Source organism: Pseudopipra pipra, chromosome 3 (genome assembly GCF_036250125.1).
Source record: "Pseudopipra pipra isolate bDixPip1 chromosome 3, bDixPip1.hap1, whole genome shotgun sequence".
Taxonomy (NCBI): Eukaryota; Metazoa; Chordata; class Aves; order Passeriformes; family Pipridae; genus Pseudopipra; species Pseudopipra pipra.
In genome coordinates, this window is record NC_087551.1 from 50422927 (window position 1) to 50450132 (window position 27206).

The 27206-nt window shown below is 40.8% G+C and overlaps 1 protein-coding gene across 1 annotated transcript in view; it reads left to right on the forward strand.

Moving 5' to 3' along the window:
• Window positions 1-563: 563 nt before the first annotated feature.
• Window positions 564-27206, forward strand: part of UST (uronyl 2-sulfotransferase) — a 156429-nt gene continuing 129786 nt past the window's right edge. Inside the window, exon 1 of the mRNA XM_064649081.1 lies at window positions 564-1181. Coding sequence (XP_064505151.1) covers window positions 923-1181 — 259 coding nt within the window. The 5' untranslated portion in view covers window positions 564-922. The remainder of the gene's footprint in view (window positions 1182-27206) is intronic.

Below are 27206 nucleotides of genomic sequence, written 5' to 3' on the forward strand. Positions count from 1 at the left end.
CAGCTCCAAATAAGCCATCAGGACATACCAGGGACATATGTTGTATAAAGAGGATGAAGCTATTAAACAGCTCAGTGCTGAGTGAATGCCATTCACCCACCAGTCACAGGGCTGGAAGAACCTGTCTAGAAAAAATAGTATGATTCAGTAATTAGAGGCTGTATCATAAGCCATATGTGCTAGGGGGTCAAATTAAGGCTGCATGAGCAATCTTTTGTAATTTCTGTACTCGTCTAAAGCCTTGTCCCCAATAGACAACAGTTCCGCTTCAATCACCCCAGCAGAGCTGCAAGGAAAAGAGAGGTCCCGCTCTTCCCTCACGAACGATATCACACGACTGCAAAGGCAGCGGATCTTAACGCTGCATTAGTCTTGTCTCCATCACTCTGATGTCAGACCCCGGCGGGCCGAGGGAGGTGTGTGAGGCCGGGGCGGCGGCGACACCCGCAGGGGTCGCTCGCGCGGAGGCCACGGGCGCATGGCGGGACCGGGGCCGGGGCGGGACCGCGGTGGGCGGGCGGCGGGGCCGGGGCGGGCGGGAGGCGGTGGGGCCGGGCGGCGCGCACAAGTCGGCCGCGAGTTGGAGGCGGCCGGCGGCGGAGTGTTGGCTGTAACTTGACACCGGGGCGAGAGGCCGAGCGGAGAGAGGGAGCGAGAGCGGCGGCGGAGGAGGAGAGGAGCCCCAGGGAGCGGGATGGTGACCACCTCCTTCCCCTCCCCTTAGCGGCGCTCCGCACCAGCAGCAGCAGCAGCCGCCGCAGCGCCGGGGACTCTCGCCTGCCGCGGAGCCGGCGATGGGGACGGGACGGGTCCCCTGAGGTGTCGGGAACTTTCCCCGCCGCGGGCAGCCGGAGCCGGGCAGGCGGATGGAAGATGCGCTTCCCCCGGCGGGCTGCGTGAGCCGGAGGGGGCGAAGGGGAGGATGAAGAAGAAGCAGCAGCACGGCGGCGGCGGGGACTGCCCGGTGCCCCGGCCCCCCGCGGCGGCGGCGGCGACGGGAGGGGGCCCGGGCCAGGGCGGGGGCTTGAAGAGGCGGCGGCCCCTCTCGCTGCTGCCCTTCCTCTCGCTGCGCGACTACGGCTTCTGCATGGCCGCCCTGCTGCTCTTCTGTTTGGGTTCCCTCTTCTACCAGCTCAACGGAGGCCCCCCGCACTTTCTGCTGGACCTGCGGCACTATCTGGGTAAGGGCAGCCGGCGGCGGGGACTTGTTGCGGCTCTTCCTCACCCCCCGTGGTGGCTGTGCCGGGGCCTCCCCCCGCGCCGGGGATGCGGCCGGGGGCAGCCGGGGGCTGGAGCGGCGGGAGGCCGGGGCTTCCCTAGCGGGGCGGTGGGGTCTGACACTGGAGCGGGACTGGTCGGCTGCGCCCCGAGAGCCGAGCGTGGGGGCGTGCCCTCCCAGAAGTTCATGCTGGCGAGAGCAGAGTCCCCTCGGAACTTTCTCAGACCCGAGACTGCTCTGCGCCCCGGGGCGGCTCTTTGTCTGCCCGGTCCCGGTTGCAGAGCGCTCTGCCCCTCGCCATCGGGTCGGTCCGAGGTGGCGGCGGCGGAGCGGAGGGCAGCGCACTGGGGCAGCTCGGGCGCAGCCGCCCGGAGCTGTCAGCGCCTCCCCGCCCGGCGCTGTGTCCCGGAGAGGAGGAAGGGGGTACGGGTGGCCCATAGCAGAAGATGCTGTTGTAGAAATCCAACCAACAAACAAATAAAAAAAAAATCCTAAAACCGAAACATACACTTTGCATCCATCCTTGTGCAGCAGGTTTGCCTCTGGAGAGAAGGGTGTGCTAGCAGGGTCAGCGCAGCAGCGCTAGAACACTCGAGCTCGCTCTGGTGCTTTGCCACAGCCTGCGCAACCCCGAAGGAGGTGCCCTGGTGGAGCAGGTACAAGCCCGCACTGTGGCCTGTAGATCTCATCTTCATACTGACCACAAGTTTTCCCGTGGTTTTTCTTTGTTTCGAATTTCTACGTCGCTAAATGTTGCTTCCATGCTTAGCATGGAAGAGAGAAGTTGGGTGAAACAGAGTGTATCGTGAAGTCATGTAAGTACCTCAGTCTGCCACAGCTGTTGCAGATGGTGGTAGTTAGTACAAGGGGGAACGACTTTAGACTGAAAGAAGGTAGATTTAGTTTAGCTATTAAGGAGAAATTCTTCACTATGAGAGTGGTGAGGCACTGGAACAGGTTACCTAGAAAAGCTGGGGATGCCCCATCCCTGGCAAGGTTCAAGGGCAGGTTGGATGGAGCTTTGAGCAACCTGGTCTGGTGGAAGGTGTTCCCTGCCCATCACAGAGCGATTAGAACTAGATGGTCTTTAGGGTCCCTTCACACATTAGTTACTCTGTTTTACTTGTCTGTGAACAAGTCTTTGGTGGTATATGCTGCAGAAGGCCAAGCCGTAAGAAACTGTGTTAGATTGCAAACAAAAGTACAGTTCTTGTATTGCAAAAAATAAGCTGAAAATCCTTTCCTATGTGTACATATTCTATGAACAGCTTAAAAATGCAGCTCTGTGTGCATGTGTTGCTTTTCTTTATGGGAAAACTATCCCATGTCTTCAGTTAACTGTTGAGAGGTATGGAGAGGCAGTAGGACAAGAGGCAACAGATACAAGTTGCCACAAGGGAGAATCCAATAAGATATTAGGAAAAAAAATTTCAACGTGAAAGTAGCCAAACATTGTAACAGGCTACCCAGGGAGGTTGTAATATCCTTGTAGATACTCAGAACTCAGCTTTACAAGCCCTGAGCAACCCAAGTCAATTTGTGACTGTTTTGTTGGGAGAATAGGACCAGGAGAACAGAGGTCACTTCCAGATCATGTTATTCTGTGATTCTGCTGTAAAAAGTCAGTGAAAATTCAAGTGAAAACATGAGAAGAAGAAATGCTTTGAATATTACTTCACAAACACAGCAACAATTTTGGGTTGAGTTTTAACAACTTTATTTTCTTCCTTTAATGTTACAATTAGGAAGAAATTCCTGCACCAAAGAGGAAACTGACAAATTTTCCACCACAGAATCACAAAATTGCTAGGGTTGGAAGAGACTTCTGGAGATCATCTAGTCCACCCTCCCCCCCAAGGCAGGGTCACCTAAAGCAGGTGCCAGAGGGACTTCTCCAGGTGGATTTTGAATGTTTCCAGAGGGAGACTCCACGATCTCCCTGGGCAGCCTGTTGCAGTGCTCTGCAAACCTTGATGTAAAGAAGTTCTTCCTCATGTTGAGGTGGAACTCCTTGTGTTTTAGTTTATGGCCATTGCTCCCCATCCTGTTGCTGGGCACCACTGGAAAGTCTGGCATCATCCTCTTGACACCTGCCCTTGAGATACTTATATGCATTCATGAGATCCCCTCTCAGTTTTCTCTAGACTGAACAAGCCCAGCTCATGCTTCTGCCAAGGCAGAAGAAGATTTTGCTTACAATTGATTGAGTTTTTAATGGGATTAAACACAGACTTCTGGTTTTCAGAGGAAAGTTTTCCTCAATTTTTAAAATTTTAGTTTTCATCAAGGATAAATTTTGCTTAGCTTGGGTTGTAATAGACTGCAAGAAACACAGGGTTATTCAGCTTCTCACTTTGTGGCCTTTTGACTGCTTTTGAGGGATCCAGGAAGTAAAACTAGGATCTACTACCTTAATCCCTCCTAGGCAGTAGTTGCATGTTTGCTGGAAAATCTTCTGAGGCCTGCAGATGAAAGGCTTGGAAACCACTGTATCTTGGAGAATGGGTCATGATAATTTTTGTGAGGTGCTCAGCAAGTGCAGAAAAGCCTTTGTTGTGTATGCCTGAACGTGATGAGCCTCTGGGAAAGGAGTGCAGTCTTATTTGAAAATGGTTTGGGGTTCTTTTGAAGTGTAGGATTTTCTCAGGAGAAAGGAGACAGATCTATTAATCTCTCTTAATGAATTTCTGTACTTGTTATATCAATTAGTGTAGGAATTTCCTTTCTGTGCCTTGGTGACCTGGGATGTTAAGAAGACAGGGACTTGCCTAACATCCCTCACCAGGACAATGGCTGAGAGGGAAGCAGAGTCCTTGTGGTTGGAGTCTCAGTACCTGCTAAGCAAGCTGGGCTGCTGCCTCTGCAGACAAGTGGAACATACTCTGGGTAGTAAGGTGCCTGCTTGCATGCACCTTTCTAAATAAACTTACTTTACACTTCCTTGGTCTGCAGTTTTACTTGGGTTGTCAGAGTTGATCCATGTGGGTGACACTGCTGAACATTTTATTTTTTTGTTTTTTAACTGAGTGGAAGTCTTACAAGAGTGGTGCATACTCCTCAAGGTATCCAGTTGGGAAGGCTTGCAAATTCTGAACAATTTTTTTGCAATCAATAGGCTCGTTGTCTTCCAGGGACCTAACAGAACTGCTTGGAGGGATAGGTATTGGACATCCAGTCCTGCTGACTACCAAAGCCCTACATGTGCATGTGTGTTTTATACAGCAGTTGGACTAGTCAAGTTTCATGACATTAAAAAAAATTAAACTTCTTTTTTTTCCCTTCAAGCCACAGATCCAGTGTACAAGCAATTCTTCCACTGAAGTTCTTCCAACCCACAGTTTCTGCAGTTATAACTTAAATCTCCAAACAAAAAATGAGCAGTTAGTTTGCAAACCATGTTTGCAGTGTGGAAATTTCGCAGTTGCCCTCATTGTATTTAAATCTACAAGAACCAAGAAGGAATAGCCTAAAGGGAATATTGATTTCTCTGTTTAACTACTTTGTAGCCTCCATAGCACGGGGAGGGGTCCTCTTGTCTGACTCTGGGGTTTTTATTTGCAAGTTTCAGTGCATTGCTCATGGTTAGTTATGTTACTGTGGAGGCAATGATTGGAATTTTTTTACCTCAGAACTTGAAAGAAATTCCTAAGTAACAACACAAAACTTCAGTAGTGGTCAGGATAGAAATCACACCTGCATTAGGCAGGTGTGTGCATAAAAGAGAATCAAGACAGTGTGAAAACACTGCGCTTGAGAAACTTTCATTTTTTTCTTAGGGCTGCATCATATGCTGTGGAGGAGGTATAAGTTTATTTGAAAAGGAGTGAAGTGTGAAAGTTTTCTAGTTCTATGAACTTCCCTTTGGAGGGTGGGAAGATCAGTGTGTTTTCAGAATATTCAGACTATTAGTAAATTTTTTTTCTCCCAGGCCAGCTTCTCTGGCATCTTATCAATATGTGTCTCCCTTTTTGTTTGATTGCCGTACTGATTGGGGATAATCTTGAGGAAACATTATGGCAGTTTGTAGGGGAGACAGTAGCTGTATTCAATATTTCCACTTGGCGTTGCCATCTCTTTTATTCCAGAGTCATCTGGAGCAAATGAGAATGGAGTAGTAGATACAAGGCTGTGCTTTGTTGTTTATCCTGTTTTGACTTCAAGCTTATAGTAGTTCAGAGTACAGAAAGGTCTGTGGAAAGCTAATGGTTTCTGCTATCTGTTCTGGATGTGATTCACAACTACACAGCTCAAGTTTCACACTGTAGTCATCCCATCAGGAGGGATCTAGAGCCCTGCTTTTCAGCATGAAATTGGTGAGGGCATGGACATTAGTGGATTATTTCTAAAGAATCTGTGGAAGATACTTAAAAGTACATCTGTTGTCAGTAGGCTTAAATTTGCTGTATGGGGGTGCATACCAGTCCTGGACCATCTGTGAGCTCCAAAAACCAAGAAAGTTTAAAAACTGCCAGGCTTTCTTTCCAGTAATAAACTGCAGTATTGGGATTTGTACAAATGAGGTCTTGCTTTTTGATTCTGCCAAGGTAATCCTGGCTCGCTGATTGAAAACCAACTCCAACAGTGAGAGGAAGTGAGAAGAGTCTTCCCTTAGATGAGTAAGACAGAAACCATAAATCTTGGACAGCCCAGTGGCTTTTGGGGAATGCACTAGAGGCTCCATTCCCATGCAACTGTGGTGGTTTTGCATTGCTTTATTCTCTGCTTTGACTTATGATATATATGTGCTTCAAATTACAGAAATGAGAATTTTCAAGGGCTGGTAGTAGCCCTTTAATAGCCAATAAAAAAATAAAATCTTTTGATCTTCAGTATTTGCTGTGCAAACTCATTGTTCATGTCAATTAAAACATTTCCCCTGTTGAACTCCCCAGGAGCCTGCCAGCAAGTACACTGGTTTGAGGGCATGTGAAAAGTTGCCTGTGCTGTGATTTCCTATGCAAGACAAAAGACTTAAGTGACCAGTTGTGTTCCTCAAACAGTTGCTATATTGCTCCCTGCTCTCACTCTTCATGGCACTGGAAGCTCTCGGGTATTTTGGCCAGATGGGCTTGGTAGGCTTAAAGTTGTCACAACAACAGTTGCGTTTATTTTAGACACATAAGGGAATATAACCATAATAGAAGCAGAAAGAAATCTGAGTATTTGAGAAGGCTGTGACAATAATCTCAAAAATATTTAAAACTAAACAGCAAGTGAAACTTTTTATTTAAATAAAGGTAGTATGAATTGGCTTTATTTTAATAGGGTGTTGTGTTTGGGCTTTTTTGTTTGTTTGTTTTTGTTTTCTTTTTTCTTGACCTGTCTGACTTTTTCTCATTAACATGTTAAGAGAGGAAAAAAAAGAAAAACTGACTAGCCAAAGCAAACAATCAAAGTGACTGAGTGTTTTATATACAAATTTTATTTATAAGCTGTAGAAGGGGGGAAAAAAGTTGGAGGTTTTTTTGGAGGGGAATTGGTTTGGGTTTTTTCTAAACAATAGAAGCACCTAGCATACTTTATTATCGCAGATAGTCAGCATGGTGCTTTTTTGTGGCCAAAAAGGGATGTCTCATCCAGTTTTGCTTTGCACATGGATCATGAATCCTTTACAGTTTTGAAGGCTCTTCAGGTGTGTGACTAGGAGACACACAGTCAAGGAAGGACAGGTCTGTGGGGGAGATCTGCTATGTGGTGACACAATACCCATTTTGAGATGAATATGTTTTAACAAGGCCCTGGTTATGTTCTTATTGACAGATTTTTTCTGATTGTTCTCAGGAATGTCTAGTTCTCAAAAGAGCTTTTCTGTAGTCTAAAGCATTTTGATTTTTCTCTCACTTTTCAATGGATTGTGTAGTTGCATTACACTTGGAATTTATTAAATTTTAAAATTCATTAACACTGTAAGAAACTGAAAAGTCAGTTTAGAAGCTGCTTTCTAAAAGCTTTGGAAAGAGATGACCTGAACCAAAATGGAAAGTCTGTTGCTATATCTTCCTTAATTAGCTTTTCTGTCCTCTTTGGACATCCTCATTTTGCTATTGTGAAAGCTGTACATATTATCTTTTAGATAAAATATGTTTGGACTTCCATTTAGGTTGCTAAACTCTCAAGTTATAAGTGAGCTTTTTAGGAAGACAAAAGAGGTGCCTCATCTCCAAGAAGCTTTTGTTAAAAGACTGCTCATCACTCACAGCTTGTCTGATTGTAAGATTAACAAAGCTTTGCCTAACACGTGGTGCTGTCAAGGAATACTCTATGGAGAACCAGAAGGCACCTCGTTTTATGACCAAGATCATAAAACTCAAGCCTTTTCCTTTCAAAAAGATTAAGTAGTCTCTGAACTACATTCTGCTGGCTGGCCAAAAACACTCTGTACAGTGAAGTCATAGAAAAAATACTTAAGATTGTGTGAATATGTTGTGATAATATTCTAAATATATTTGGAAAAGTGGACAGCATTTATTCAGGGATGTATTTTCTGCTTTCAAATCAGACTCCAGTCTGGGAATTGGGAATTGCATATATGCAGATTTGTACATATTTCTTTTTCATATTGTCAACTTTGTAATTTGGCAAGGGATTTAAAGGATTAGTTCAGTTTGTGCTGCCAGGGAATATTACTACAGCTTTTTCATAAATTTGTTTATTTTGGTTTGGTTTACTTCTAGGTTATATGGCAGTGTGGTATATAGACCTCTAAGAGAGTAAGTATGGTGGTTAAATGGGACGCTCCACTTGGGCTTGAGAAGATGAGGGAGGCTTCAGTTCCCTGCCCTGGCAGACTTCATGTGACATTGAACAAATTGTGTGTTAATTCTGTCTGTGTTTAATCCCCTAGATAAATGTGTAACAGAATATGATATTCTCAGCTATTGTAGTGGTCATAGCCACAGAAACGCTGAAGGGGAAAAGATGCTTTTGATAAATCCTTTTGTCATGGAGTGTTTTTGGCTGTGTCAAAGAGATAAGGCAGACAGTGTTAGAAGGGAGCTTCTATATAGACTGAGGCAAAGGCAGTGGTCCAGTTGCTTTTCTTTCAAGGGTGTCACCACTGTTCACTATCACAGTGTCTGTGCAGTTTTACTTTAGGAGTTACTGCTATAATTGGTTTCCAGTGTCTTATCAAAGGGCCTCAATTTTTAGATGCGTCCCCATATAGAAGGCTTCATGTCCAGGAGAATATAACCAAATCACTTATTTCTTGTTTCCAGTGATGCTGCTTAGGCTTCATCTGCAAAAATGAAAGTAAAAATACGGTTTGTTGAAGCTTTGTTCACCCAAAATGAATGGGGAGCATTTTGTTCTCTGTCAGAGGGTGCTTGGTCAAAAGGAATTGTGTCTGCCAGGAGGAAAAAAGTGGTTGTTGCACTGGTTCTCATATTTTCATACAAAATTAGGGAGGAGGAAAATTGCTTTTGCTTAGTGTTTTACAAAGAATGATAAGCACTGAAGGCTGCCAGAAAGAGAGACTCTATAGCAAAAGTAACTCATACACTTCAACACTCGTAAAGTTCAACACTTAATGCTCTGTGGGGAAAATAAAGGCTGTCTAATTTTTTTCCCCCCTTAACTCTAGTAAAGAATCTGAGATTAATTAACTCTACTGCACTGATTCCTGATAAAACTGTTTTGAATGCAGTAGCGCATGTCAAAATCAACTGTGACAGTAAGTGGAAGTTCTTCATTTGTTATTTAAGTACAGGTCTCTATTATCAAAATTTGCAGAACATATGATGAAGGTATAAAGAGGGACTTGGTTTTGACATGATTTTTGGTGGGAACACTCTGTAAAATGGTTGAATAGGTCGAATAAGAACCTAGGACTGTTCTGACACAAAAGCTTGAAACAATATGTATTAATGGGTTAAAAAGAAAAAGAACAACATATTTTTTCAGTATCCTTTTCTGCCCCCCCCCCCCCCCCCCGTTTCCAGGTGATGATTGGTTCTTTCTCCCCCACCTCTTCTTCTGATCCCATCATTTAAATTCAGGCATTTTTAACAAGATAATTTCTGCTGTCTTTTGTGCCTAGCAAAAATCTGGAATTACTGAAATTATCTGAGTGTGTTTTGTAGGATAATCACCGCAATTTTTTGGACTTTAATTTCGAGCACTTAAGAAAGCACTTCTTTCTGGGTTGTTTGCTTCATGTGAAAGTACTTGCATATTGTTAGCTTCTGGTTCCTGTAACCTATTCAAGAAGAGCACTGCTGGTTATTTTGTTTTCATAGCTGTCTCTCTTTGCAAGGACCAGTTTTCAGGTAAGATGTAAGAGTTTGCATTTTCATCTTGGACTGGACAAACAAGTCTGTTGTAGGGGGTTTTTTTGAAGTTGTGACTTTGCACCTGCTGCTTACCCCTTGTGAGCACTGTTCTGAATTGCAGCAATGTGAAAGAAAGTCCTGTGTTTCCGCTGTTACAAGTACAGCCAAGGGGAGTGAATAGCCAGTCTGTGTGCTGGTGTGAGTGTGTGTGAACACACTTACCAAAATAAGCTACTGCATTGTTATTCAGGGCAGATAACTTCTGAGGATGTTTGCAGCCCTTTTTAATTGGATTGTCTTTCCTGAAGAACTGGGTGGTAAGGGGAGGTGCCCGTCCCCTTTATGTGCTGTTGTATTTTTGGACCAGTAAGTTTTGAAGCTAGGGCTAGCAAGGGTCTAGGGGCTGCTTGTTCATACCATGGGGGCAAGAAGAGGATAAGAATCCTTTGGTGACAATGAGGTTCCTCTTCAGATCTTGCTATAAGATTCATAGCCTTCTCAGCTATTTTTCTGCATTTCCTGTCTTATCATTGAGGGGAGAGAGCCATTTCCAGGTCATTACAGTTTATTATAGACATATGATGCAAGTAGGATTGGCCCTTTTTGGAGATGTCAGTTGCCTGTAGCCTGTTGACATTAACTTGGAGGGGAACACCAAGCTGCCACTGCCTTAGTCACTACTGCCTTTCCCTGGGCAGCAGAGATGCTTGACTGTAAGAACGAATCTGACTGGTGCAGCAGTGGCTCCACTGCTTTTAGCTAATGCTTTTGGTTTGGTTTTTTTTGTGTGTGTGTTTTGTTTTGGTTTTTTTTTATTATTATTATTACTTTTTTTAACTTTCAAGTGAAAGCTGTGGAAAGTGATGACAGATGATTTTTTTTTTCACCAAGGAATGTTTTCCCCATCGTTATTGGTGAGCAGGCAAATAGGTTTTCAAACATAACTTATGTTTATATAATGAGGCATTTGTTTTTTTTTGTTTTAGAATCTGGGTTAGAGGATGTTTGGAGACTGGAGGGGTGGATAGGAAGCAGAGAGCAATTATTTGACTGAAATTTATTTTATTCTCTTGCCCTTTAGAGCTGCACTGAGGGAAGCAGACCCTGTTTTGTTGAAAATAGATGTTTGGCTTTGTTTGTAACTGTGGAAGCACAATGATTAGGTTTGTGTTACGGTTTCTGAGTGCTAATGCTTTAGAAATAGACATTTGGATGCTTGCCAAGGCTTCCTACTTATCATACTTAATGATTCAGAGTAGAAATCATCAGGAGACTGGAATGGAAATCATGGTGCCCATGGCAATTTGAGTAAAGAAGCAGTGCACCTCTGCCATGTGTAAATAGTATGTTTTAGCACCCCTGAGAATGTTTATTTTAAAAACCTCTACGGATCAAGTGGTTGGTTGGTTAAGTTTAATGTATCTGCCCCGAGAGAGGATGCCAATATAACATTGTACTCTTACAAGGTTACTAAGTGCTAGCAAGTGACAATTCTGTGAGATGAACTGCCAGTGTTTGGATTAAAAACTGCTAGTCAAGAGGATTTGATTTGTTATTTCTACTTTTTTTTTTTTTTTCCCTAATGAGGAACATCCTGGACATTTTTGGGGAAGGAGCTGGTTTGTTACAACTGTCCTTATAGTTTCATAATAAGTGTTTCCGAAATACGTACAATGAAGTTGTTAGAATAAGTGACTGTTTCTTAGCTTTTGCCTAATTTCTACTAGAGACTATTATGAAGCCTCTGTTGTTGCTTGGATTTTGAATGGAAAGGCAGGTTTCTTTGAAGAAAAGTGATTTTCTCAAAGATCTTTATATGATGTTTCAGCCAGATTTCAAAGCTTGCTTTTGAAATCTAAATTCCAGCTATGTGTCTTTTTACCTCGTAAGATATCCTAAACTTTGGGAATTCTTGTGTAGATTAGAGTTTGCACTATTTCTCCGAACAGGTTTTTTTTGTCTATCCAGAATATGAAGCTGTACACTTTTGCTTCATGGCAGTGAGTTGTGTTGAAATGGACATGAGTCCGGAAGGGATTGGGGCAGGTGGGGAGATATGAGAAGAAACCAAACCTTATGATGTTGTTTCAGAAAGTGTTTCAGAATTATCTCACAATATTCAAGTTTTGGGGTAGATTTCAGATGAATAACTGTGAATATCTATAGTAATTGATTAGTGTTATTATGCCTGTGTTTATCTCATAGCAATTAGTAGGAGAGAGCATTAAGTATGACCAGCATCAATGTGCTCTCTTTATTCAGTCTTTCTGATGTCTTTTCTTGTTGCCTTCTAAGATGTAAGAACATTCTTTTCCTTCTGCTACTCTTGTATTTACAGGTAGTTGCCCAGTCCTTTTGTTAATCTGTTCCTCTACAATACCAAACCATGTTTAGTAGCTGGTGAATTCCCAGTCATGTATGCTGGTGATCCTGCTTCCTTCATCCAGGTTTTCTTTCCTCAGTGACTTGCATTATAGAGCAAATACTCTTGCCTCTTTTGCCTGGTCTGCATTTAGAGAAGAGCCATCTGAATCTGTGTGTTGAAAATCAGAAGTAAGTGGGATCTTAGAAGATGTGTCCCAGAAGCAGCCCATGCCTTTGCATTCTCAAAGGGTAAGGAAAAACTAATGAGGTATTTTGAAATGCACAGAAAGATCTTGGAGGTCCAATGTTGGTAGACATTGTTTGATGAGATTATAGGTAGAAATTGCATTCAAATTGGGCAATACAGTGCCAAGAAGAGTTTTTGAAATAGGAGAGAACTAGTAGGGAGAAGTGGGGACAGACAGGTGTCTTGATCAGAAAAGTTACACAAGATTTAAACTGTGTATGGCTTGTCTGTAAGGACCTGACTCCTTTTGGCGGTTCCCTCTGAAGTCAGCATGGAAAGACAGTGGTATCTCCACAGACTGAGGCTACTTATGTCTTTACAATGACAGAGCCCCTGACTTGCGCACAGTGAAATGCTTGAAGTTTGGTGGGAAGAATCTGGGTTGTCATGGTACTTGTTCTCAGAAACATTGGTTGACAACCAGTGGGAGGCTTCCAAAGAGGAGAAGGAGAAGGATGGGGAGTGTGGAGAGGAGCCTGGAAGTTACATTAGCTAGATGTTTAAATAGATAGGTCATCACTTCATGTCAGTGGGTCATTGAAACCTGAGTTCTTAGGATGCATAAAAATAACAACCAGATAATGCACTGGAAAAATAGCACTGCAGGAGGTATCTCTTCCTGCTTGATGGGTGGACTTGGTGCTATGTTTGTTTCTCCCTAAGTCTTGCAGTTCTATGAAAAGGGTGTGTGATGACAGCTTTGATATAATCTGAAAAGTTGCAGCAGATATTGTAAGGCAAAGGCTGTGAAATTGCTGACTCTTCAGTTCCTTTCATATCTGCAGCTGATTGTCCTTCTCCTAGCAGAACTCCCCATACAAATGTGCAGATTTCTTTTTGTGTTGCCAGTTGGGACATAGCACAATAAGTAAATTGGGACGAAAAACAAAGTAGTGGGGCCCAAGCTCTACCACCTGTGTTTATTTGAGTTTTTGGAGGGGATTTTTTGTGTGGTGGTTTGTTTTGGGTTTGGGTTTTTTTGGAGGGGGAGTGGAGGGTGAGGGAAGATTATTTGTTGTTTTGTTTTGTTTTTTTGGTGTTTTTTTTCCCATAATTTCATTTTGGTCATCATTGCATCATACACACACATACACACACACAGATATATATGTATATACACATTTTTATATATATATGTAAAAGCGAATGGTAACGAATGTTGGCTACCATTAGGAAGAGGCATGGAGACAGGAAAGAGTGAGAGCTGGCTGCAATCTGAGAATGCATTGCCACACACTGTCTGAGGAAATGTTAAAACCAGAAGCAATTTTGGAGGAAAGAGAAGTTTTGATCTTTTATAAAATCAAAGAGTACCTGCTGTAGATACACATCCCCTGATTGCTGAGTATTTTCAAAGCAATTTAATTCTCTGACAGAACTAAATGATTTTTCAGCCACCCTCACAGAATGGTTGAGCTTGGAGGTCATCTGATCCAATCCCCTGTGCTCAAGCGGGGCCACCTAGAGCTGGTGGACAATCTCCAGATGGCTTTTGAGTATCTTTGAGGATAAAGACACCACAACCTCTGTGGACAACTTGTGCTAGTGCTTGGTCACCCTCACAGTAAAAAAGTGTTTCCTGATGTTCAAAGGGAATGTCCTGTGTTTGAGTTTGTGCCCACTGCCTTTGCTTTTGTTACTGGGCACCACTGAAAAGGATCTGGCTCTGCCTTCTTCTTCTTTCAGGTATTTCTGTACCTTGATAAGATCCCCCTGAGTCTTCTCATCTCTAGGCTAAGCAGTCCCAGCTTTCTCAGCCTTTCCTCATATGTGAAATGCTTCAATCCCTTCATCATCTTCATGGCCCTTTGCTGGCCTCTCTCCAGTACACTCATGTCTCTTGTACCGAGGGGCCCAGAACTGGATACAGAGTACTCCAGGTGTGGCCTCACCTTCTGGACAAGGGAACCTGATCCGAGAATGTGCGAGGGAAGTCCTTTGCAAAGCAGGAGATTCTTAGGTCTTTTTCAGCTCATATGTGAGGCAGAGAGGAATCTGAATAAATACCATGTACTTGCATATGGTCTTTCTGTTGAAGATTTGTTTCTTAAATTGCTTTTTAACTGATGAAAGTTCATATTGAAAACTGGATAATATTGCCTGTGTTTTGCATGTGAAGGAGCCATTCTCAGAAGTGTGATTAAATGAAAGCTGAAGTAGTAAATGCTTTTTTCTCTAACTGCAAGCTCTCTGCCTTGCCTCAGTAATAATGAGCAAAACCTATCACTTATTTTCATCCATTCAATAATATTTTTCTGGAGAGTCAGTCAAATTCAGAGTTATTTAATCTTCTGATAAACAGCCTTACTCTATTAAACCTGTTGCATTTTCCTCTGTCCAGCTTCGAATCTCATTCTTGTCTTATCTAATCAATGAAGCAAAATTTGGCAAAGCTCTAGGATTCTTTACAGCTCAGCAGTTGTCTGTATTTTGCACTATGCTACATGGAAACAGCTGACAGCTTCATTTTTTTTTTCCTCTGGAACTCTTTGGTTATGAATGTTATAAGCTAAAAGAGTTTTAAATAGCATATTGTATCTTTCACCTTCAAATACAGCTGAGATTGACAGTAACTGGATCTTATTACCATCCCGAGGTGTTCAGTTAGCTGGGTGCATTAAGTTTGTTTAGGTGGTTGTGATACCATTGTTGGCACTGCCACTCCCCTCTTCACTCTGCTGGCTCAAGGATACTGCATGTCATGCCAGTGAGAGTGTATAGCAGCAGTGGAGGATCCAATGGGTTTTATCTGGTGGGGATCTCAGTGGGCTGGTGCACTTTCGTCCCTGTATCTGTGTGCTGTGGTTCTGGGCTTGGTGATGGTGTATACGGTGCTCATGTTAAGTGCAAGAGGGACTTGAGATTCAGAAAGATGTTACTGAGGGTTATAAAGTTTGTGAGGGGAATGGACCCAACTGTCCCCAAGATAATGGATGTGTATAGTGAATTTCTTTATACTACCCTGCTGCATAGATAGAGTGTGTGTTTGGAGCTATTGTATAAATTGATAAAACTCTTCCTTACAATAAAAAAAAAAGGGCAGGCTTGAAATTTCCTGCTGAAGTGTCATAGAAAAAGAAGTCTTTCCATCTTCTGCAAAAGAAGCTGCTAAGTGTCCTTCTCGCTTCCTCTTCCCTCTGTCACTCCTGACCTCAGAGTACAGCTCTGTTTTTTTATCCTCATACAGCAGTTTTCATCTAGCATGTCAAAGAGGAAGGTATTTATTAACACTTTTTTTATTTTTTATTTAAAGGGTATAGAGAGAGGGTGTGCTTTCTTGGTGTTATTTGGCTGATCAACAGCAGTATCAAGAATAGGGCGAAGATTCCCTGCACTCTTAGAAGGGTGAGGGTTTTCCCAGAAATCTTTTCAGCATGTACAACAAAACACTGATGCTCAGCAACATGGAAAGTCTTTACTTACCTTTACCTCAGTGCTTACCTGCCTCTCCTGGCTGGGGTGGTTTGGGTTCATATCTGCACAACATTCCTGAAAAGTAATGAAGTTGTTTTTCTGGTGAGGCTTCTGAAGCACAAGATGGTTCAGGGATGTGTGAAACCAGGTCTGCCAAAATGTGGAGCAGCATTTGCCCAGCAAAGCCTCCATTCAGCCCAGGTAAGGAAACTCGTATTTTCCTGTCTGTGAGCAGCAATTTTTAGAGTCTTTCCTTGCCCTATGCCCATTGCTAGGGAGGCCTGCTACTGCAGAACTGTTTGTTGAGCTTGAGACTCTGAAAATGAGAGGGAACCATGTGGGAGTGATAGGTGGGAAAAAAAAAAGTGGGGTAAGAGAAGGACAGGTTGCTGGGTAAAAATTTCCTGATTTATGCTAGAACAGAATATCTTTTAATGTATTCTGCTTAAAAGGAGCTTGCAAGAGACAGGAATAGTACTGGGGGAGCAGATAAGTGATAAGTGCATGTTAAGGAGCCTATTCCTACTGAAAAGCATTTCTTGCTGCTTTCTACAGCTGTCTTCAACACCTCTGTGGAATTTGCTCACCCAAGCCTGTACTGTGAGTGGAAAAAGTTGTATTTGTGGCATGGGTAAATGTTAAAACAGCTGCTTTATATAGCCAACACAGCTTAAAAGCCATATAGTCAGCTTCAGAAATGTTTCCTTAACTTACTTATTCTGAAAACAGAAATATTTTTAATACAAAGGACCTCATAATGGAAGTGAGTTGATTTGTTCATGTAAATTTTACCCATCTGCTAGGCCCTCTGGTAATTTTTGCCTAAAATTTTACATCCACAGTTTTCCTTAATTTTGTGGTAACAGTTGTTGAATTATATGAGAAAAATTACCAGAGAACTTGTTCTCGCACTGTAACAGAATCATTACCATGTCACGAGCAGAAAATAATTATGAAATTTTCAGGCAGATTGGCTAAATGGGATGCTCTAGCTCTTTGCTCTTGCAGCATGATTGTGTTTTGGCTTGCAAAGCCTGAAAACAGAAAATTTTCATACAGACTACTCTGGATATGCATCCAAGCTTGAAATCTAATTGTTGTTAGAAATAAATGTGGTGGTCTCAGGCTATTCCTTTGTGAATATGGTCAACATCAAAGAAAGTAAGAAACCTACAGTGATTAAATATATGGTTAAGTCTGAGTTAAAAATGATGGGTCTAGCTATTCAGCTAAATGTAATATGTAATGTGGTCCTGGTTAAAAATATTTCCTTTCTCCTACTCTATAAATAACATTGTAAGTATGGTTTATAGTTTCTCCAAACACCCATTCTTCAGTCCTGTTCTAGACTGTTTGCACTCCTGATTTCTGACTGCGTGGGATCTGCTCACTGGCAAGGCATCTCTCCTATTTTCAGTAAATCTTTTATTTGCTTTAGTGGCATACCCGTGTAGGGAATGGTTCATGGATTGCAGAACTGAGAAATTTTTGTTCCTGATATTGCATGACTTAGATTTCTTAGTAAAAACGTGTATGTTGTATTTGGTCCTGTTGCACAGAGGCTTGCAGTACTGTGCTGGTCATAGATATAGTTTGGCCAATGCTCTGGCTCAACTGGGAAAGGAGTTTGAAGAGAAGAACGAGGAAGAGGAAAATTATAAGCATTCTTTCACTTTCCTTCCTTCACTGTGTTTTTGGACACTTAGAATAAAGTGATGGTAGCACTAATGTGAGACTTAAGGTGTTCAGACTCTTGAAGCTGTACTTACTAGTAAACCTCAAACAGCAGTTTATAGGAAGTATAAACTTGTGAAATGTTCTTTTATGTGCTCTTGAATGCATTGCAATTTCTTTGAGAAAGAAAAAGAATTGCTTTACTACCTTAAAAATCCTGGAGATAAAAATAGTTTAGAGTTGGGAAAGCAGTAAGCCACTGGAGTCAGAGTTTGCATTGATGGTTCTTTTGTTAGTCTTACCAGCTTCAGTCTTTCTGTGACACAAAAGTTAGGTTCCTGCTGAGACTTACAGTTCGGTAGAGCCTGATATTTATTTTCTTTAACTAGAAATAACATAGAGTGTGTGACCAAAGTAGGGTTATTATACTGGCATATATTGAAATTTCTAAGAATTTGCATTTCATTATTTAATATTATTTTATTTATGCAACTCTATCATCTGTTTGTTTTATTTGGAGTTGAGTCTGTAGTGCCATATTTTCTTTTTCAGAAGGAAGGCATGCTAGATTTATTTCTTGAATAGTAATTTTTTGCCTGCATGTTTTTTACTATAGAGGTGGTGCAGAGCTTAGATGCTGCATTACAGGACTTTTTCTGTAATAGGAATAAGAGATAGCCTCCTTCTGGAGAAAACAAGATCAATAATACATGTGTGTGAATATATGTATGAAAATAGAAAAAATATTCTAGGTTGCACTCAGTTTTATCAATGTGATGAGGATGCCGCTGTTCAAGCATAACATAAAGCTGAAGCATGTATAATAAATTGTTTAAACCTATACTTTTTTCTTTTCCTTGCTACTTGTCAGTATTTGTGTCCTCCTGTTGAGGTAAAAATGAGTAAGGAATGGATATAACACGTACCATTGATCTCCTTTATCCATGAGGTTCAAATGAGAATTTTTTGATGATGTTTCTCCTGCATCTGTGGTAATAGATAGCTGGTACTGAGCAGAGATTGGCGTAGTTAACAAGTTCTGTGTATAAGAAGAGTTAAATAACCCAGTAGATTGATCCAAAATATTTTCTGTGTGTTTTATGCAAATTTTTATCAAGGTGAAAATGACCAGGTTGTCTGTGAATGTATATACCAATGTGCCTAGGAAGAAATTGGTATGAGGTGCTGTTGAAAGTAACTTTGGTTTCTCTGGGTGCTTTTCTCTTGGTATTTTGGAGCTTAGACAGCAGTGAATGTGCTGTGTACTTCAAAATGCTTAAATATTTTCATAAGTTACTATATGTGAACTCACTGATGACTTTCTGGTAAGATCTGCATTGAATTCTCCCTAGGAGAAGTATAGAGACATTGTTCGAGCATGCAGGGATTGGGTCAGGACAGCCAAAGTCCACTGCAATTGAATCTAGCAAAGGATGCAAAGGGAAACCAAAAGGGCTCCTACAAGCTTATCAACAGCAAGAGCAAGAAGAATGAGGACCTGCTGCTGAATGGGGACAGAAGAGGCTGAGGTGCTTAAAGCCACCTTCGACTCAGCCTATACTGGTGAGATTTGGCTTCTGGAATCTCAGGCAAGGAAGACTCACTGCCAGGGTCACGTTGTTCTCAGTAACACTCAGTGAAAGGACAAGAGACAGTAGTTACAGACTGAAATACAGGAAATTCCAGAAAACCCTTTTCATATGGGGGTGATTGAATGCTGGCACAGGTTTCCCCAAGATACTCAAAACCCATTCCTGAGCACTCTGGTCCAGCTGGCCCCACTCCAAGCAGGGAATCTGAATGGACTAGAGGCTCTGTTGAGGTGCCTTCCCACACCACCGTGCCATGGGGCTGTGCTCCTGGGATATCATGGTGTGTGCTGTCCTTTCAGAAACTTGATTAGGAGTAGGAGTGAAAAGTCAGCTCTAGTGTAGTGTGGAAAAAAATCCATCTTCACTGGTGCTACGAAATGAAAAGGCATAGAAAAAGCATTCATCATACTATTCTCTATTTCTCACTGTAGATAAGATTTTATAAAATTAAGACTTTGAACACTGAGAAGAGAGTCCACTCCATGTAGCCAGTTTTCAGTATTTGTGGTACTGTACTTTATGTGAAGCTGTTTAGACTCCTGCATATCTGTACATTAAGGAAGATGGACATGTCAGACGTGCTGCTGATTAGTGCCTGTTCTAGAAACCAAGGTTGGGTCCTAGTATCAGTCTCTGTGTAAAGCAGATTGATAAGTCAGAATTGCATGTCACATTTACAAACTACTTCTAAGACTTTAATTTTTTTCCCAGGACTCTGGAAAATTATTTTCTGGAAGTTGATTAATTGAGTATGGAAGAACGTGATTTTTGTGTTGCAAATGGAAAGAGAGACTACTTGACTGCTAATTATATAACTTTAGGCACTTGGAATCTTAGTTGCTCATTCTTTTAAGCTAGAAGGTGGAATATGCTGCTGCAAACTTTTCTTGATCATAGTGTTCCTTGCATAGGTTTCTTTTAGTGGGTATATAAAATCTACCCATTGTCTTGCATCGTGTCATTCTCAAAGGATATGGTGAGTGATTAAAGAGAAAAATAAGTAGTGACTTTGGTAAAAAACATGAATTTGTATTATACACAGGTAAATATCCAGTTAGACTTCAGTCTAGGAATCAAGATAATTTATACTGTAACTGAAAATGTCTAGAAGTACTGTTTGATTAGCTTCTGTATGTATTCTACAAAATTAAGTTTTTCCAAAAAGAGTTTTAGATAATGTGTCTGAGTGTGAGGGAGAAAAAAAGAGAATAGGTAATCCAAGAAAGGATGTATATGGTCATGTTGGGAAGGGAATGTTCCTTGGCAATTCCAGTTATCGTTTACCACTTTTAGCACAATTGCTTTTTCCCCCCTTCTTATGTTTTCCCTTTTGGGTCAGTAGGAGAGCAGTTTCTTAGAACAGAGAAGTAGTACAGTAAATCCATTGTGCCTCTAGGACATATTAACTTCAAAAGATATGATGCTTCAGTCTCCTAGTGAAAGTCAGACAGAATCTAGCCTGCTTGTTTGTTGTTTTTTTTTCTCTGACTCCAGCGTGATTCTATCTTGCAAAGGCATAGTCTAATTCTTTCAAGTGAAAAATGTTGAAGCAGATTTGTTAAGATGAAATTGATACCTCTGGCAAGTTGGATCTGATTCAGATGACTGTGCCAAGGATGGAAGTCGTGAAGCTTAAGGAGACAAAAGAAAGCAAAGAACTTTTTCAAGGGGAGTGGAACTTCAAAAAAAAATATAGCAAACTTAGCTTAAAATTATGTGTGGATTGAGATCAGAATTGCTGTTGTGTTTATATATTTACTAAGATGAGCAGTAATATTCTGAGATTTTCCTTCACATGTATGACATTTCTATTTGGCACTGGTAAGCATTCCTATCTGAAGGAAATTTTCTGATTTTTTTTTTTTTTTACTTTTTCTGTTTCCTGAAGTGAAGGAAGAGAAATTTGAATACTTTTGCATCAGTCCCCCTGTAATTGTGTGTGTAAACTAGGTCTGATTAACTGGCTGAGAGATTCCAAAGAAGTTTTAAATGAAATCTTTAAAGGTTCAAGCCTGAAAGTATTGGTGCTATTTCATCAGGGCAGGCTCTGATATCTTTGCAGAACTTCAATGGATGCAGTTGTAACTTGAGACACAGTTCATTTGAATAATTCAAAATATAGAATTGAGGTGTATAATTGCATTTAGTTGATTTTTCTTAATTTTGCCCACTTTCTTTTCCTCAAATGTCTTAGTAGATTATCGAAATCTTTCTTATGATGTTCTCCGTTTAAACAGACACCAAGTACTTTTACCTTTTTAAAGACTTTGCTTTCTCTCTATTCTCTGTAGCTCTCCCCACTGGATTGCCTACTGATTGGCTAAACCTCTGAACAAATAAATAGCAGGAAAAGAATAAACCAGTGACTTCTCAGCCTTTAATATGGAATTTGATGCTGAATCACCTTTGAATGGGAGGTGAAGGACACTTCTGAAAAAACACAACACCCCAAAACTAGGAAACAAAGGAAAATGAAAAGGATTGATACTGAAAAGATGTCTTATGACCTTAGTGGAAGGATCTGGTCTGGTCTTAGTCTAGTAAAATTTTAATCAATTCGATTAAACAAGAGGGTGGGAATTCCCAAGTAACAGGCCTAGGTAATATGCCCTTAAACCTGGCAAATGCTTTGTCACTCTGGGAACAGGGACATGGCCTATGAGTTTTAGCCCATGCAAAAGATATATTTCCTTTAGTGAGGTGCATTGTCCTGCTTAAGAAGGAAACTAGAAGTTTTTCTGCTCTTTCACTGTCCCTTTGACTGATTCCTTGATATAAACTGGACTCAATTGCATTAGTGGATGCCAGCACTCAGACTGCAAGCACAAGTCAGACCAACAGTCTTCTTGAGAAGGAGGAGGGACTGTGGTACTCCGCCACTGTCATTTAAAGCCATTTAAAGCTTCTGATTCTACACTGAGAAATAAACAGTAGCAGTGAAGAGAGTTGGGAATACAGATAAAAATTAATACTGTAAAGTGAATTTTCAATCCTGCTTTATATTGTAGACTTGTACACTGTTTTTACAAGGCTATGCTTTGTTGCTCTGTGGACCTGTGTATGCTGTTGCAAGGAGTAGGAAATTTCCCTCTAGTAACCTTTGGGTAAGAGTGGTTTCTCAGCACTTTGTTAGGTGACAACTTTACGATATACTGGCAATGAGCATTCCCGTATCCACTGTGTTTGCTTTTCTATTCTGCCCTTTCTTGGGAAGGCAGGAGTGTAAGCAATAGCACTAAGAATTTCTTCTGAAGTTGCATTGGAAATTAAAATTTGTCTACATAATATACATACAGTACCTTACACTGTTACTTAGTTTTACTGTTTCAAAAAAATGCTGATGTGATTTCTTGTTCTTACATGTAGGAGATTATTTTTTTTATAATTTTTATGAATTGTCCACAGTTGGATTGTAGTTTCCTTACAAACTGAAGGATGAGTTTTGAAGTTAAAAATCTAATTAATCAGAGCAATGTTGCAGAAACAGTGCCTGTCAGAAACTAACACTAAAAACCCAGCACAGATATCCTAAAAAGACTGTTTGAGACCAGAAAGAGGAAACAGTCTAGGAGACAATCTTCATAATTATTAAATACAAAGTTAACTTCTTGAAATGCAAACTTTCATTTTAAATAGACAAGAATTTACGAAGAAGGTCTCTTTTATAGCTGTAAGGAGGAATGAGAAATTACTCATTTCAAGCTTATTTCTCTCAGTGTGCTATTCTCTGCACCACATGAACAAGTATCTAGAAAAAACCATGAATCAAATGCTATTCCAGAATGTTAGTGGTGTTTTAAGCTCCAAGGAGGAATGTTTGAAATTGTAGGAATTTCTGAATATCTCTTTTGCTGTTCTGTTAAAGAAATAGTTTGGATCTTGGATCTTCATTTGAATCTGGCTTTCTGAAAGTGAATATCAATATGGTCTATTAATTTTGAAATATATTGGAATTGTCATCACGTAGTTGACATTTGCTATTAACAGTTAAGAAAACCCCATGATCTAAAGAGAACAAATAACCACTGCTTACTGTTGGACTTGCATCAAAATCCTTCTCTCTCTCTCCTAGAAAAATGCAGCTGACTGTAGCTGCCAGCTAATGTACAAACAGAACCGAGAGAGGGAACAGCTGCGCTCTGAAAAATAGCATAGCTCAGAGGCATCAACGCCCGCCTCGGCTCCTCTGGTGTTTGCTTTCAGGCTAGAATTATATATTTTGGGGCACTTTTACATATGTAAGTAAGCTTTTCTAGATGATCTGCAGAATTAATGATTCTCACAAAGAAGAAGAAAAAGTAACAATATGTTGATTTTTAAGAGTAACTTCATCCTGTTTTGTCTTACCTTTGTGCTTCTAGCATTTCTTAAAAGTTTCTGTGACAGTCAGTCTTTGTTGCATATAGTTTGTAGGTCCAGTATTCTACAGTCAGCATCTTTGAACCTACTTGATGAATGCATGTTGGCTGAACAGGTCCTATGCCTGGTTCACCTGAATTTTGAGGAGTACCATCTAGTACCAGGTGGCAGTTACTGTTTCTACTTGACAGGCTTCTATGTTGTGGCAAGTGGGACCCCCTCATTAAGGAGCAAATGTGTGTCATGTTTCTGGTGGAACTGGAGCTGAATCTGCATGTGGCAGATATAAAACAAGATAGTAAGTGGTGGCTAAAGTTGGGTAAATTACACTAACAGAAAAAAATTAAAGCGGTGAGTATGAAGAGTGATAAGTATGAAGATGTGCATTCGTGTGTCTTTTGTGTGCATCGTGGTGTGCCAAATACAATTCTCTTTCCCACTGAAATGCAGGTAGAACTTGTTATGCAGAAATAAATTTGTTACAAACTAGGAACTTTTGACCTCCAGTGAATGTGAATTCAATACTGCCCTAAAATCTGACTCCGATGACTGCTTTAAGTGACTCCAAGTTTTTACATAGCATTATGTCCTTAGTTACTCCTGACAACTGCCAGCATTTTATCTCTGTCGCTGTTGTGTGTTTTGCTCCAGATGCCACAGGAACAGTAACTTATTTTTGAATTCCACAAAAATAAGCTTAACACTTTCTTTGCTTCAAGCCAAAAGAGCATTTATTTCCTGTTTGTTATGTTTTAGCAAACGAACTGTATTTTGGAAAGGGTGTAACACTGGTATTTTCCAGGAAGTATGAATATAGTTTGTCACCCAGGGAAAAAGAAGTGTGTATTATGGTAATTTCCGAAGAAGTAACTTGTTTCTGGGTTCATATTACAAAGTTCTGATTTACTGAGGGAGCAGGCTTTACTCTTCCCAGGGAGCATATGGCATGTTGTTTTCTGTATAAAACCTGGTAATTTTCAAGGGCAAGACAATTGCAACTTGTATGCTGTTTTTAGAAAGTTGGGTGTTGCTGTTGCCAAGCATGCAAACTAATGTTTTACATTGGTTTTTGACAGGGACACTAACTAGGAGTCAGAATCTGTCTGTCTGCTCCTTCACTGACATCTTGCTCCTAGAAAGTCTTTCGTCACTGGGAAGGTGGCAGGCAGAGTCTCTCCCTGGCCTTGCGCTGGGGTCCTTCACCTCATCTGGTTGTGGGGTACCCTCTGGTCAGAATAGAGGATCTCATCCACTGAGTGCGGTTTTAAACCCAGTTTGTCTGACCTAACAACATAAAAGTTCCACAGTAGATGGACCAATAGTGTTGACATGGCCCTTGGTAACAAATCTTTTCAAGGACTTGGAAAAATAGGCATCTGGGTTTAGTAATGGCTTCTGTGAACGTTGTGATACATTAGTAAACTTAATAGAAACTGTATTTCAATTGCTAGTGTCCTAAATGATTCTTGTGAGATTACAATTCATTTAGTTTGTGACAAAATGAATACTCAAGGTAAACTTATTTTTAATTAACACCATCTTTTGTGGTTGCAGTAACATTGTTTTTCAATATCTCACAGCTTAGAAAGAGAGGGAAAACAATTATGGAAGATTCAAAACTAGTAATTTGGTTTTAGTATTATGGCTCATATGAGATTTACTCCATAAATACCGAAGATGCTTCTCTGAAGAAAGAAAATGAGTAATTTGTTTTCTTTTTATTATAGTCACATGGAAAGAAAAAAGAACCTGACTTACTGTCCACTTTTAGTTTTCTGTGGAAAGCCTTCTATAAAGGCAGATCTGGTGGTAACAGTCGCACTCAAGCAAAGTTGAAGAAAAGAAAAGAAGGTTGGCAGTAGCAAGATAAAGCTTTGAAGTTTTTTCAGAAATTATAACATTTTAGCTTAATTCATATTTTAGTTCAGATTTCTTTTCTGTTGCTTTAGAATTCTGAAACTGTAGTGACTTGTGCATGTTGTCAGTACTTGGGTTTTAGCATGAACTCAGTTGTTCTGACATTCTGGAAATCTGATGGTTCCTGGAATAGGCACATCTTTGACAAATTAGAAAGCTCTTTAGTTTTGTGAAATGATATCAAGAATGTAATACAGATTTTTGTATTAAAGCTTCTAGTAATACTGAACAGCTGGAAAAAATTACAAATGTTTTAAAACCAAAATAATCAGAGCAGAATATTGTTTTTGCCGTGCCATGCCATGTCTTCTGGTAATTGCAGGCCATTTCCTGGTCATGGTGGCTAGTGAACATCTTCTTTAGAGCTGAAAGTGGAGTGAGGGGTGCAGGAGAAAGCCAGCTTCCCTTGGGGTGTACCAGTGGTGTGTGTTGGGCTGAAGGGGTCACCTGCCAGAGCTGTGATTTTTCTGATGGTACCAGTGACTTAGTTAGGAATAATGTAATCAGTATTATCTGTTAAATTACTGAATTATAGTAGCTAAGTACTACTTGTTGGATGGATGCTGAATAATTTTTGCTGACGACTGCAGAAGGACAGGAGATGCCATCGTAGGCTGTGTGTAGTTCTTCCACTGTTGAATGTTCCCATGAACATTGAAAATATCTTGAAGGCTATAGGAGGAAACACAAATGACTTTGTTGGTTATTGACCAGAATGTGTTTGTTCATCTTGCCAACAGTGAACCTAAGCTACATCCAAAATCCTGGCCTCCCTCCAAAAACCATGAACTTCTTCTGTGAGGTTCCCAGTCTGTCCTGGGCTCTGACTGAAGGGCCAGATGGCCAGCCAATACCTATCACAATTGCGCAGATTGCATTTGGACCAGTACCCTATAGCTCTACATTAGCTTTTATTTTGGGATGTGTGGCAATAAGTTGTCGTGTACTGCAGTGAGTCTAGAAGCTGTTGATAAGGTCATTGGGGTGTGGAGGCTGGAGTGCTGTGACATGCAACACCTGGAAGCCTGCATCAGTCCTGAAACACACCAGGCGTGTGTCCTCTTTTTGCATCCTAAGTCATGGAGTTACCAGTGGCAAACTGATACACAGACTGAAGAGATTCATGGGTTTACTTTGTGAGATGTTGGAATAAAACATGTGTTGGCTAAATGAAGAATATATAAACTATATTTACTTACGTTTATCCTTAACTTTGTCTTTGGATTTCAATGCAAACGTTGGGAGCCTGCACTGGTGAATTTTCTAAACAATTTATCTCCTCCCTGTCAAAAGAGACCTCTGGCCTTGATTATGATACCAGATACCATGTGTCCTAGCTGGTTTCATGCTACTGCTTCAAGTTGTGTTAACACTTAAATGCAAAAGTAAATTTTTGCTACTTTGTTTTTTGTGATGATACTAAAACTGGGAATTTAAAATTCAAGAAATCTGTTACATTGAATAACTGAGCCCATTCTGCAGAACTTGGAGAATGTCATTTACAAAAGCTGGAGATTGTAAACTGGATTAGATTTTGTACATACTTTTTAGTCTCTTGAAACCTGATTGCAGCAAACTTCTTGATTTGACTACTGCCAAATTCCCTTGGAGTGCTGTCTTTCTCTTTTGAACTTTGCAGATGTCAGATGTTTCTTTTTGCATTCTATGGAAGCGTTGAGAATATGTGCATCAAACAGTAGTTTTATGGAATCATTAGTGGCATAAAGCTGAGTGAAAACACTGTTTTGTCATGTGCCTCTCCCAAGATGCTGGAAACCTTTGCAATACTGTGGTTAAGATGTTTTGTTTCAATTTTTTTCCTGTATGTTAGAGCTGTTGACATTTTAGGATTTTTTGTGACAACAATTCAGTGGAGGAAAACTTGATTAGAGGTTTGAGATGGGGAAGACAACCCACCTTCTATATATACCTCTTCTACTGGATATATTTGGTATGTTGTATAAAATAGCTTACCTTATTTTCCCTTTCGATAAGCATATGGGCTAAGCTGTTTGTTTTCGAATAGTAAGCCACACTGTGGTGGTGCTGGATCTGTAATTACGGGAAGGACTCTTGAGTATAATCAAACCTACTCTTTTAGCATTGTCTGAATTGGACTAAAATATGCAGCTTTTAATAGCACATATCAG